Raw genomic sequence first — 14440 nt, forward strand, 5'->3', positions numbered from 1 at the left:
GAGCTTTAAAGGCCAAGTAGCGCAAGCAACAGCTAAGGCGAACAGAGTACTGGGTGTTATAAGGCGAACATTCGACTGCATCACGCCTGAGATCTTCATCCAGCTCTGCAAATCCCTCGTTCGACCAATGCTCGAGTATGGCCACTCAGTCTGGCAGCCAAGACACAAGACTCTGTGCTCCGACCTGGAGGACGTTCAGAGGAGGGCAACCAAACTTATTGCAAGCCTCATGGACAAGGCGTACCCAGAACGCCTCGCCTCGCTCGGTCTACCCAGCTTGGAGCACAGAAGACTAAGGGGGACATAATCGACGTTTTCAAGTACGTCCACGGTGCCTACGAAGTTGACCGCTCTCAGCTGCACCTTCACGACAGCATAGATACCCGCGGGAACAGCCTGAAGCTCGCCAAGGGCCGCTGCAGACTGAACGTCAGAGCCGGTTACTTCTCCTACAGAGTCGTGTCAATATGGAACAGCCTGCCGGACAGCGCCGTCACTGCCCCCTCTATTAACGCCTTCAAGATCAGGCTCGACAAGCACTGGGCAACACGCAGAGAACGGTACGACCCCGAATGTTGTCATTAGCTCCCCTTTTGGCACTTCTAGACTAACTGCTAGCCACGCATTTGACAAGTAGTCAAGAAGCAACCCAACCAGGCCAAATAGTCAAGAAGAAACCCCCCAACCAGGCGTGGTGAACAGGCCGCAAGGCCTTTTACACTGAACTTATCAAGTATCAAGTAATACGTTTCATGTACGTTCGTTGAACATCATCTGCCGCCAAACCCAGGTTTAGAGTTAGAACATTCAAGTCGATTTCTTCACGTTAATTTGGAGGGTGGTAAAATTTTACGACAGTGTTACGAGTGGCATGGCCAGGGTGGCCCTGTGGTTGAAGTTTAGAGTACCGGGATTGGAGCAGAGAGGTGCGGGTTCGAACCCAGTTCAGTGCGCCAGTTTCTGGTCTGAATCGGCAAGGAGGCCGGGCGGTTAAGCACGGCAGAATTGGAGCAGTGAATTGGAAGTTTGAGGCCGCAACATGCTGTGAATGTTCTGTAATGTTGAGAATCGGCGATAGGCCTACGGCATATAAACGCTGAAACTGCTGTATATATTTATGTATTTATTTGAAATGAAATGCATGTTGCATCTCTATCAATTACAGTGAATTTTTGTTTACTAAAGCCATTGGGTTTGATTTGTTAAATCATGCATGAAGGTATTGCTTAAGCAGTGTATTGAACACATGAATTTTGGTGAAATTTTCATAATTGAAGACATCACGATCAAAAACACCATAGAATAGGATGCACAGTATTTTTTTACAGAAATACTTATCATATCTGGTCCTGCAACAATTATGTATCCATGTATGAAAAAATTCCCCTTGCTTTTTGAGGTGAATGGATAAACTCGTTTTTGACAGTGTATTGAACACATGAATTATGGTGAAATTTTCATAATTAAAGACATCACGATCAAAAACACCAAAGGATAGGATGCAAAGTATTTTTTTACGTTTTTCACGGAAATACTTATCATATCTGGTCCTGCAACAATTATGTATCCATGTATGAAAAAATTCCCCTTGCTTTTTGAGGTGAATGGATAAACTCGTTTTTGTGATTGTTCCATTCACCTATGAAATATAATAATAAGATGAATAGAGGTGCTTATCACATGATAAAACTTTGCATCAATATTTTTTATTAGTTTTATTCATTTATTTTATAGGTTTGCTTCTACTGACGAGTGAAGTGATAATTTTGGCTTATTTACATGTAGTTGAGCTTCTCTAAACTCGCTTTATCCAAGAACCAGTTTTCTGTTCGCGCGAGTCAGACTCTTTTACTAGTTGGGAAGCTTAACATTTGCTGCGTGCCACTTCTACAGCCAACTCGGCCATCAGTTACGCTTGAGACAGTGAAGCGAGTGTGTGTCAAGTCTCAACCAATAAGAATATATGAGTGTGTTAAGTGTTTAGTGGTTCAAGAGTGATGGGATGATATTCACCCATGTTTACGTTGAAGCAAAATGGTGAGAGAGACACGACATCTCTGGGTTGGAAACTTACCGGAGAATATAAGTGAAGAACGTATAAGGGATCACTTTAAACGGTACGTGCTCCTTGACGTTCACTGTCATGTCAGTCCATTGCCGTCTGCTTCGCTGCGATCTACGTTTGTGGCGCGCTGTGCTCCTCTTGTTAATATTAATTAATTACTTGCCAATAGTTGTTAAATGTAGTAATATACCCAAGAACTCAGAAGTTCAGGAAGTTCATAAGAGATGATTTAGTTTTCACGCATAATTAATTTGCTAGCCTTAATATTGAATTATTCCTAGGAATAGGCCTACCTACCTAATTTGGTACCTAGTTGTTTGGTTGAAAATTTTAAACGTATTTCAGGTCTGAGACCTTAATTTTAGTGTAGAGAAAGTGTAGTGAAATATCACTTATTGATTTATCGTTCTGGTGACGGTGAGCAAGTTCCATTATTAACTTCCATATTGATATTGCTTCAAAGTTCAGTGTTAACAATTTAGGGCAAGGATTGTAGGTATAATCAGTGGACTACTTTAGTAAGTATTTAGGGCTTTAATAACTTCCTTTGAATTCTCGCGAATCGTTTTAAAGAATCTACCTTCGCCAAGAAAATATCGACTCAATACTTGCCAATAAATCTTTTGTTACCTGCTGACATTTTTAACTGTTTTACTTTTACTGCACATCTTTTCATTCTGGTGCGCAGATCAGTAGCACTAGAAGCATCAAGCAAGTCGTCTAATTAGTGCGTTATGCTCTGCAATTAGACGTCTTGCTTCTACTCATCTGTTGCAATTTGCATTGATGTTTATGATATATTAATAGTGTTGTCTCATAGTGTAGACCATTACCGCATCTACAGCCAACGAATTCTAGTCTGGTTTGCCGACATTTTTTTTCGTCGCTGTTCCTGACGCCACCGCTCAACTGTCGGTCTATCACCGTCTATGTCGTTGTGCTTTGAGATCCTTGCTTCTTGCTACACGTGATCTACGTATTGAGACTTACCCGTATAGTTATAACTACATAATACATATTGTTTTATAGTTATGTTGATATAAATGCTTCTGACTTCAACATTACGATGTTAAAGGTCCAGTACGGTCCTGTTCATCGGTCAACTTCTAGGTACCAGCACTGCGCAACATTTGTTAGGGTTATTGACTGGAGTTGTCTCAAACTTAGTAATTTTTAGTCAACGTTTTGAACGTAAGTAGAGTAAAAGAGAATCGTCACGTTGTTCTGACTTGGATTTATGAAACGATGCTATTTGATTACGAAGTACAACAAAGAATCCTTGTAGAAATCGTGAGTTTCAATCGCATATCTTCAAAGTAAAAAGTGACGCACGTATTTGATACACTTCTTGCACGTATTCTACGCATCTGAATTTACGTCCACGTCCATGTTACGACGTATCGTACGTTACGGGTTCAAATAGAGACGTGACTATTCGTTAATAGGAAATGTATCACTTTATGCTAGTATAGCTCGGGCAGCAGTGAATAAGTCTACCCAGCATTGAGCTTTTTCAGTTTACTGTTTATGTCGATTACGTCGTCACAGCACTTACGTCGCTGGCCTTTAATAAAAACGATTCATTTCATAAATAAATCTGAACCACATTTTTTGAGCCCAATAACAACGACTTCGGTTCGGTGTGGTTCTGAACCCTACGAAGCGTAGTTCTGAACAGTATTATACGGTTTGTACTGACGAGCTGTGCGGTAAGTGCAGTTTCTTCTGAGTGGCGACTAATGCGTCATGTGACAGTCAGTACCTGTACGACATTGAGCTGCGTGAAATTCATGTTTAGTTCTGATCGAAATTATCCCCGAAGAACCGAGTCACCATATACTGCAATTGATTGGAAGTGTACAATTATTCTAAAGGACATTAAAATATATTCTGTTTATGGCACAACGCAATATTTCCACGTAGCCACGTAGCTGCCAAGTGCTTCTGAAAACGATTGCAAAAATAACCCATATCTGTGGCATGTATTTGCCGTTAACATATGTTCATCAATTTTGAAATAACGACGCAATGAGCTATCAATCGCCTACTTTTTTTGTAGAAACGCAAAGCAATCCCTAAATGCAGCACGTTTGGGATGCAAAAAATTAGATTTCAGAAAACTTGCTCGAATACAAGAAAATAAATTTAATGAAATTGAAGCACGATGTCTATGGTTTTCATTCATATCGAGTGGCTTACTGATCCGCCACGTACAGAAATAGGGTTGCATAATTTGTAGATTGACAGGTCCAGCACAGACAAGTTAGGCGAAGAGGAGCGCATGAGGCATTCCTCTCTGTCCGCATATTCTATTTAGTATTTATTCTACAATCTTATTCCGCACCTTCTGGATATACGGATCACACTTGGCATTAAAAAGCTGTCACGAGGCGCATGGTTCCATACACAGGCCATCCTTCTCCCGCGAGGAATTTTTGTACCTGCTCATTGGGTTTGCTGATGTTTACCTATTTTTGGGTGCTCATTAGGTCCCGTAGGCACGCTACCTGCTCCGTGATCCCACGGAAACCGTCTTCTATCTTACCCGTAGTCTTCGAACCAAGACTTGTATCATCCTGTGCTTACAATTCCTGCGTCTTTGTACTATCACTATTGCGCCTAAAATAAGTTTGTTTATTGATATAAAATCATATGTTTTGTAGTTTAGTGGTACAGCCTACAGGACTGGTGGCGCGTAATGCTGTGCGTGGTACAGCCTGCAGTACTGGGGGCGCGTAATGCTGTGCGTGTTGCTTGTCTGATAGTGTTGGTGATGTGGCACTGCTGCCCCACCCATCACTTATCAGCAGCCACTCTAGTGTATTAGCTGGCGTCCTTCTTTCGGCCGCTGCCGCCTCACCTCGTTCACTTCGTGTCTGGATGTCTAGCTCCGGGCAGCGTCTACCTGGCCTTCATACCCACTTCACTCTACTCTTATAGCTTGCTCCATATTAGGGTCGTCCACTGTTCGTTGTATCTTGTGGCTGTAGCTGTGACAACGCTACACTCTCTGAAAGTCTGCCTGCCTTTTCCTGCCAGAACTCGTAGAACGTATCTGGTCGTGTCGCAGCACGTTGTATCTTGTGGCTGTAGCTGTGACAACGCTACACTCACTCTACACGCCTGTCTTTTACTGCCAGAACTCGTAGAACGTATCTGGTCGTGTCGCACTGCAGCCGGCAAGATCGATGCTACCGCCGCTCGTAATGATGCAAGCTTCACTGCTTCACCAACTCTTCTGGACGCACGTTTCCTGCGTTGTCAGTTCCGCTGTACTACCGCTCTACCTTATGTCTCTCCTCAGCGTATTCATGCATATCCATTTAATAATATTCATCGCCAATCAATAGGTTTCATGGGTGATTTTATAATATTTGGCATAAATTATAGCTGAGGGCTTTCTGATACGCCTCCACTATAATTCAAGTCTTTGGGTGTTTTCCAAGGTTCGAAACAATTGAAGCGCAGAACAACAGCTTTCTTCAATATGAGAGAGATTCATTACTGAGCACACCGAGTGCATTGACCGAAGATAACAGTATATATTTTCATTGATGAACTGCTTCAACGCTCGATATTCATTGTCGTCTTCTTCTAAAAATTATACCTAGTCTACAAAAATGTCATGTATAACATCCTAATCTATCACTAGCTACTTTTTCCTGTCTAAATGATCGGTTATTATTACTAAGCGACAGTTGTAATAGACTAGTGTGTTAGGTACTCTTCTTTGTATAGAGATGCGTTCGCTGTTGGATAATTTCTCTGGCTTTAAGACGCTCTAATCGATTTCATTTCTCCTCAATTGTAGTTTTTACCTATCGTCTTGTTTTGTATCTCCAAATCTCTCCATGTTCATGCTGATTGGGTTTCACGACTTACGATCGATGCTATTAAGCTAACTAAGCTTTGTCTTTCATAATGAAAAATGAAGCGTAATTACTATAATTTTCTGCTCGATTTCATATTTGTTGATAGCACAAGTTAGTGATTGGCAGATGAAGAATTTTATGTGTCTGCCCATTTTGTGTTGTATGTATCCAGTCGTTTTATTAGAACAAACATTTCGGTAAAAGAAAGTAATTTGTTAAAATAATTCATTGTCAATTAATTGCTCTGAACGAGCCCAGTATCTGGGCTGTCTGCTGTATTTTCATGAATGTTCTTTATTTAGTTCGATAGCCGTGACGTGGAGTTGGGCTGCTCGTCTGCTATCTTGTAGGGTAGGGGCGGGGGAGGGAGAGGAGTCACGTGTTGTGATGGGGGCAGCGTTGGGGTCGGGGGGATGAGGGGTTATGACTCAGAGGGAAGTCTGTACCGAGGGCGGTGCTCCAGAAGTACTGCGTTCCCAACTCTTTCCTGGAAGTTGACGCGAGCAAATGCGCTGTTTACTTGGACCCTTTGCTGGCCATCGTATCCAACGTCAATATTGGTACAGTTCCTAGTGTTTCTCTAAGGTTAGATGGAGCAAAAAATTTACTGGCATGGTATTCATTCGATTATCAATTAGAAAGCCTCTGTTTCAACTGCATCTAAGCTGTACGGGAAATGCATCAACATTCAGAATGCTGAAGCTATGTTGGAATTCGATTTTGCATTGGTTCGGGGCTGGCGACGCCCGTGTAGGGGCCGTATCCAAGCCATGTGAACTCTGTTGGGTAAGGGGAGATGGTTGGTGGGTTAATGGAGGGCGGGAGACTGAATACTGAAGATGGTAGATTTCTAGTACTATGCGACGTATTTGATATATTTTTAAAGTTAACATATTTTCGTTGCAATTACTGCTAGGTTTTTAGCGTTTCTCCTTCAAATGTCTTTTGAAATTGATAATTTTCGAAAATAAACGAGGTATTTACTTGCTGGTCTTCACTCAAATTCGAGCTTTTGATCTTTTATCAGGCCGATTTCTGAGACTATCTGCTTCTTTGTCCTGATGATTTACCCGTCTAGCGAATATCGCGTAATGCTGTGTTGTTGAGCCTGAAAACGACTCAAGTCGTACGATTCGTAAACTCGACTCTTGGACATACGAATTGGCCACTGCAGGAATGCTACTGTTGTCAAACTTACGCATATGACATCTCGACTTGAAATCAAACGACGCATATAGAACCCGAATGTCACTTCCGTAAGAAATGATGGATACTGTGGATGATTTTCTTACACTAACAATAACTTTGATGCCCTCGATGATGAATTCAAGTGGATTTGGTTTCGTCTGGTGGATTTATGTATGGATTTTGTAAGTATGCTTTGCACAGTTACTAATTTATTGCTTTGCGCGCGTTCGTTCTCTTGTCACTCGTCATATGACTTGCCACCGGTGGTTAATACCTTGATTAAATTTTGCGCTGATACATTTTTTATTACTTTAAGGAGGCGATCAGGAAGTGACAACTCCGTTATCAAATCTTTCTCCGAAATTGCCGGCCATTTGAGGAAAGCCCGGCGTTGCATTTTGTAACACACGTGTATTTATGGTCAGACAGAACGAAAGACTCAGTGCCTATGACGAAAGATGTGCTTCTTTGACGAAAGATGTGCTATGACGAAAGATGTGCTATGACGAAAGATGTGCTTCTTTCAACAATCCGCTATGATCCACTGACCATAACCGGCGTTCCTGGGTGCTTTCCACATTATATGAACGTAGTGTAAAGAAACCTTAGTTCTTGCAAATGCAAGAAATATTTATTTATGATGTATATTTTTCACAATCCATGCAGGATTATTCTTATTTTACAGATTGGAGAATATAACTGGTGGGCGATCAGAAGTTTCTTCCATTATAGTTTGTGTTTGAGTTGCATAGTGCAATCAATATCTCTTGGAATTCTCTCTGGAAGTTCTTAGTGTAACCAACTTCCATGTTGACGTGCGTACTTGACTCATCTGTCGTCTTGACAACATCGATTGCAGTTGTTTTGATTGCTAATGTAACTGGGAAGTTTTTACTGGATGATAATTCAATCCCCTAATGGTAGTTTCAAGTTATTATTGACGATTGATATTTGCCACCACTGAAATCATAAATCCGCGTTGTCCCGTTTGAATTGGCCATGTAAAGTTCTTTATCAGAAGACTTTGACTGTATGGTGAAGATCTCATTATTGATAAGCTCACTGTGGAAATGAGTTTTCCCGCATAATTCACTTTAATCACAGTATAATCTCCTAATCTTAATTTATACCTCTGTTGATGTTAAACGATGGCTATATAAGCTCTCTAGTGTTTGCTATGTCGTCAGCCTTGGCTCCGAGATCACGTGGCTATACACGTCATAGCTTCTCCTGCACAACACCCGCAATAACTCCTGGAAGGTCTCCAGTGCTGGTGGTTAATGATGGCCTAATTTAGTGTTTTGTTTCCAACGTATTAGTTTCGTGTAATTCTATCTCGTTACTAATTCTGCAGTTATTATGATCCCATATTCGTATATTTTAATATGAATGTTCTTGTCCTTTTGCAGTTGAGTCGTTCACAGCTTTAAATAACTGAATAATGCCTGACAACTTTTCGGTTTGTGGGCTTTATTGGAATAATTATCTGTAAGCATAGGTAGAATGTGCATCATTAATGGTGTGGTGAATTTGTCGCGTGCATCCCTGAGCAGTGAAGCTACTAAAACTGCGAGCGTATTTGGTCTGAAAAATAATTCACGTATAATATAGTCTACTCTGCGTTGCGAACAATTATTAAAGTTTGGATGTTGTATCTTCCTGCAATTTGGATGCTGCATTTAATGTATTTTTTTATGTTCGGTGTTAAACCTATTAATTCGGATATTCTCACCACTGTTAGTTTCGTGGGTTCTGTGTCCGTATAAGTTATCCTAGACTAGGCTAGCTGCGGAATTCCATGTTTCATGGTAGATTTAGCATGCGGAGGTTGTGCCGCACAACCACCGTAGGACTTGTGCGAGTATCGTGTTGTTGTAAGTTGACTGAGTGAAGGAGCTCGTTTGCCTTGAAAATACCAATATGGCCCAGTCTTACTGTTTGGTCCTACCCACTCGTTTACGGTATCGACAAAAATTCTATCTAAAATATGCAAGGCTTCAGTCTTCGTCTCTATTTCCAAGGTCTAAAATTCTAACAAATTTCTCGTGTCTTGCATTCTAAAAAAGGAACAGTGTAAGGCGCCATTTAATGATAGAAATAGTGTTCATCAGTCGAAATATATTTCTGCTGAATGATCGTTCCAAAAAACTGCTAATTTTCTTCGAGCTAAGAGCTGTCCATTCGAGCTAAGAGCTACATTTATGCTAAAATTTACTTTTAATTTCCCTGTACAATTATCCTATGTTGTTTATTTTCAATTATTCCTAAAAAAATCTGTGGACATCACGATATATAACTTCCACTTGTTGAAGACGTTCTGGATAATCATGTCTGCAGGCCGTGCTCAGTTATCTTTAACGTGGTCTTTATTTTCAATAACAAAGTTGTCGATGCTGTTAAAAAAAAACGTTTATCGTATTATTGCTTCGTAGAACGAGATGCGTATTGAAGATAACTCGGCAGTGGCAGATATGTTGATTAGACAAGCAAATTTTGAAACACGTGAGCTGGTTCTAGCGACAGCTACCATGTCTGCTCCAGCAAGCGCCCAGGTGAAAGTTCGCCAACCTTTACCGCGTTTGTGGTGGGGAGGGGGGTGCACTGGGGAGTGGGGGTGCGACCGACAGTGCGGAAGGAGGGGGGGTTGGAGCGCATTGTATGAGCGGAGTGTCAGCTGTTCTGTATCTTTCGTTCTGTTGAATTTGTTGTACTGCTTATTGCACTGAAGCTTGCGCTCTGGATCTCGCAGTTCCTTGAAAACTTGAGCAACATTAAATTTTTGTATTTAGTTTTTCATTATGTTGATTTATGCTCGGAGCACCAAGGCTAACGGAGAATTAGTCATTGTTTTCCCCTGCAATAATTCTGAGGGTAACTCGTTAACTTTTGTTTCGATAGCATACGTTTGCCCACTACCGTGACAAAGAAACAACGAATCTGTTTTTCTGAGAAACTCTTATCACGGCTTGAGCCGCACGTAGACCCGAAGAGTTGGCGACGTACGTGAGTAGTACCTGAGAAGATCTATCTTCGTGTCAATACTCTCTGAGCTTACCACTCCTGCGTTAAACTCACTGTAGTTGTTATCCTCCAACGATCCTCGACACGACCATAGCTAGAGTGAGGACCGTTCGGATTTCGTGTTGACTGAGGTCATATCCACTTATATCAATTGACGCACTTCACTCGTCGTTGCCAGCACCGGCTCGCAATGTAGTGTGCATCACCCTGCGTTCTTTGGGATGTTCAACTTGATCATATTTATATACCCTGTCCTTCCCCATATTTTTGATAACCTGGCAAGCGAGCGCGACAGGGATGATTAGCATTAAGACTGCGTGTAAAATGTGAATAACATGTTCATTTCTTTTATTGCTGAAAAAAGCATTGAAAAACCAATCGTTCTGGAGCAATTGCAAGTTTATTTAATGCCTTACATCTTTTTTGATGTGATTTTGAGATCGAAGCAGTGAGGTATAACACGAGTTCTTGAAATATTGAATAGTGCACTTTAAACTTTTACTCGAATTTTTGTCGATCAGGTAAAGGCACTTGAGACTATCAGATCTCGAAGAGTGCTAAAATTTGTCCGAATTTAGTCTGGTAAGTCGTAGGTAATGAGTTTTATCACATGTACAGTACTATTCAGCGTCAGCTGCTCTTGAACAGCACAGAGCAATGCAGCTCTCTTACTCCGTATGCTGCTGTGTCCCGCAAAGACTTCGTCGTGGCTGCACCTATACCTGCACTCGCACTAGTCATATCACAAATATAGACAGCGTAACACGTAGATTAGGTGATAAATTACATGGATATTGAACACATGGCTTGCTTTGATGAGCCTCCACATCATGTCATTCCACTCGCATTTTAGCTCTTATAGACGGGCGGGAATAAACAGTCGGCTGAGATCTGTTGCAGAATAACGAACTTCTGTCGTCCTATCTAAAAACTAGAAGGATCTGGTGAAGCAGTAAACCACGGAAGAATTCAGTCTTGCTGGCTGTAAATTGTTTGTCACCAATCATTTTGGGATATGATGGATGCAAGACATCTCCTGCGATGTTGAGAGAAGTACGCTGGAAGGCGTCGCCATGTTCCTCGAGAGGTGAAGCTCCTTGCTTGGAGCAGCGCCGCGGCGTCTTTCACCGCTGAGTGCAGCCGTTAACGAGTAACTGCGCGTCGTCAGCGACGCTACTGCTCAACACGCTTCACTGGCTTCCTCTTTTTTTGTATCCAGATGCATATCATAACAGTCGAGCTCTGCTGTAACTTTCTCGTTTCATCCTGCGTCTAGATTGGTATAACTTCTGTATGACAAAAGGTATCATGTTGAGAGTTCTCAGCTGTCCGGATCCTGCACAAAATGTTCGGTTACATTTTCATCTAGATAGGTGCGTTTAAAAATAATTGTCATAACGCCAGAATGCGTCCGTTGCTACCTTTTTTATGTGATCTAGTTGTTATTTTCAATGTAGGAAGTGCTTGCATTTTCTTGTGCTGTTAAGGCAAAATGAGATTTTCCCCTATAATGGACAATACTTATTTGGGACAATGCTCTCTTTGGTCTAATGTTAGCCTACAAGTTACCAGTCAACGTTGATTACCTAGAGGAGCATTTGCTCTGGAGCAGAGATTCCTGTCATGATGAGAAGGACCACCGTCTCTTTGTTAATGTGGTGCAAACCAAATTTTATTTGTAGCGAAAGAGCCAAGATATAATTTTCTCATTGGCCAAGATCACTTTTGTGAGAACAAACTTGTTATTTGTAGCAACCTGGGTTTATAATAAAAATTTAAAGTGACGCTTTTTTTGTTACAAAAAAAAAACAGTCCCATATTTTTGCTCCGAAATCTTCATTGTTATGCATCAGGAGATCGAATAGCTCAAGATTCTTGACACATTCTTTGCAGTGAAAATAGCTCAAGATTCTTGACACATTCTTTGCAGTGAAAAGAATGTGTCAGACATGACATGCAGCTTCTGACTCTGTACAGATGTGCCAGCAAGTGTTCACGAGTACAAGTGTGATAGGTACAGGCTCACACGTACCCACCTATGCTCATCAGTTTTCAACTTGAATTGCATCATGATCTACCATATCCTAGCTAACAGAAACGCGTACATTAAAACTTTCATTCATGAGCTGGCCTCGAACTCTCACGCATGCAATGCATCATGACGCCAGCTGATTGTTCTGACGAACTTATTAAATTCTATATTTTCATCCTGTCTCACTTCATCATTCATACTCGTAATGGACTAAAGGCTTTTTTCTGGATTTTTTTTTTAGGATGCCAATTTCGATCAGCTGATACCCGGATCGAACATGTCGTTAGTCCCTGGTGGAAACGCTTAAATCGCTGCTGGCCAAGCTGTCTGAATCTTGGCTTAGCTCTGATTTTCATATGACGATCCTAACATTAAGCTATCACGTACGTTAGACTTTAGTTAATTGTCGTATTTCCGCTTTCACTGTAGGGATGATCATTCTGCACACCCGAGAAAGCTTTCTGTGCATTTGTCATTGCTTCATACTTTAGAATTAAGATACTTCCATCGTCTTTAATTGAGACATTTTTTTCGCATATCTTGAAGGTTGAGTGTTTATTTCTTGTACTGTTACCTTTCTGTAGTTACCGTTGACTGCATGTATGATGATCCTGCCAAATTCGATTCCTCGAACTCTGCCGCATTCTTCGTGTATTATGCCATTTGTCTATATCTTTGAAGTTTAACCAACTCGAGTAGAAACGAGTTTCAGGACCTCACTTAACACATACGCCAATATCCCTACAGAAACCTGGTGCATTATCGCTGGTCCTGACTGCCACCGCCGCGCACCATGTTCTATTTGGCTGTCTCAAATTTGTTACGTCTCAGCCATGTATGGTTGATATCGAATTTGCTGTGCAGCGAGGAGGAGATTTTTTGTCGATCAGTTCGATCTTATTTTTTTAATGACGCGTAAACTGATGTGTTGCTTATTTGATAATAACGGGTAAAGCGACTAGTCGCGTGAAACAAGTTTTTTCCTTGTGCGTGTGTGTCATTTAGCCGTAATGGCAATAACCGACCTTTCGTCAACTGCATTTCACCTGCGTGAGTAATTCAACAAGTACTTTCATGGTTTCTTAGGTGGACGATCTACGCTTAAAAATCTCCTGAAAAGTAGTTATAGATGCACACCGTTTTCGATCTTTTTGCATGTATATGTATATGTTTTGAAGAACAGTTGATGCATAGTACAGTGATTTTGATTTCGTTTCCGCTCTCTAAGCCTGCTTGATGCTGTTTTCCCGCCACCTACTAGCAACACACCTACATTTGCTCACTAACTCGAGACGTTAATCATCTCTGCTTCAGCACTCACAACTTTAACCCCCATCGTTAAGTTTCACATTTCGGGTTAATTCCATAATTTAAGTGACGAGTTGCGTACGTCTGCATGAGCTGCATCTAAATTTGCGCCTGCATTTCTGAACCAACTTTGTTCCGTTTACGATTATCAGCGAATGTTTCAACTACTTATAACCTCTAAATATTAATGAACGTTTTGTAATGATAACCGCTAATTTCTTCAATTTTAGTACGATGATTTATCGATTTACTATTTTTCTATTCCATTGATGCATTTAGTAAAAGTACAGCCAAGATTGTAGTGTGCGGAAAGCGCTCCCGTGCGAGGCTAAGTCGGTCGATGGAAGCCCGTGCGAGGCTAGGAAAATCTATTATCTTCCTCAATGCTGGTTTACTGACGATTTGACTAAATTTTTATTATTAAATACACTTTTAGTTATATATTATGATGATATTATTATTCGTAACTCATTTTAAAATCGTATTCAGTAAGAATGTTGTTAATATTAAAGTGTTTGTTGACGTGGAAGACTGAAATGTGTGGCGACGCTAGGCAACGAGAGTTGGCCCAAGGCGTTTGGAGGGGACGCGGGAGTTGGGGTGAGGGAGAGATGGCGGGAGAATGGGGCGATTTGCGGCAAAGGGACACCGGGAAGTGAATGTCGTTTTGGTCTATAATTTATTTACATTCTTAGCGTATCGCATTATAATATGTTGAGTATTCATAGAAATTTATATTATTTTATTTCAGTAGCAATGAACAATACTAAGTGACTAAATGCTGTATATGGCGATGTGTTGATAGGGGGCTTCTGTTGGGTTGGGGGGGCTCGTGTACAGTTCTTGTATGCTTTTGTAGCCGTGTGCGTACTTTGAGACAGATAAACGCATGTACACACACACGTACACGCTAGGCCGCGTGTGTATGTGTGATGACAGGCATGGTTCTTATAC

At 41.2% G+C, this 14440-nt stretch overlaps 1 protein-coding gene across 1 annotated transcript in view; it reads left to right on the forward strand.

Annotated features, from left to right (window-relative positions):
* The first annotated feature begins 1933 nt into the window (after positions 1-1933).
* The window catches only part of LOC108665388 (protein split ends), a 51825-nt gene continuing 39318 nt past the window's right edge, over positions 1934-14440 (forward strand). The window contains exon 1 of the mRNA XM_018152139.2: positions 1934-2117. Coding sequence (XP_018007628.1) covers positions 2035-2117 — 83 coding nt within the window. The 5' untranslated portion in view covers positions 1934-2034. The remainder of the gene's footprint in view (positions 2118-14440) is intronic.

The sequence above is a fragment of the Hyalella azteca genome, unplaced genomic scaffold (genome assembly GCF_000764305.2).
Source record: "Hyalella azteca isolate HAZT.00-mixed unplaced genomic scaffold, Hazt_2.0.2 contig6071, whole genome shotgun sequence".
Lineage (NCBI taxonomy): Eukaryota > Metazoa > Arthropoda > Malacostraca > Amphipoda > Hyalellidae > Hyalella > Hyalella azteca.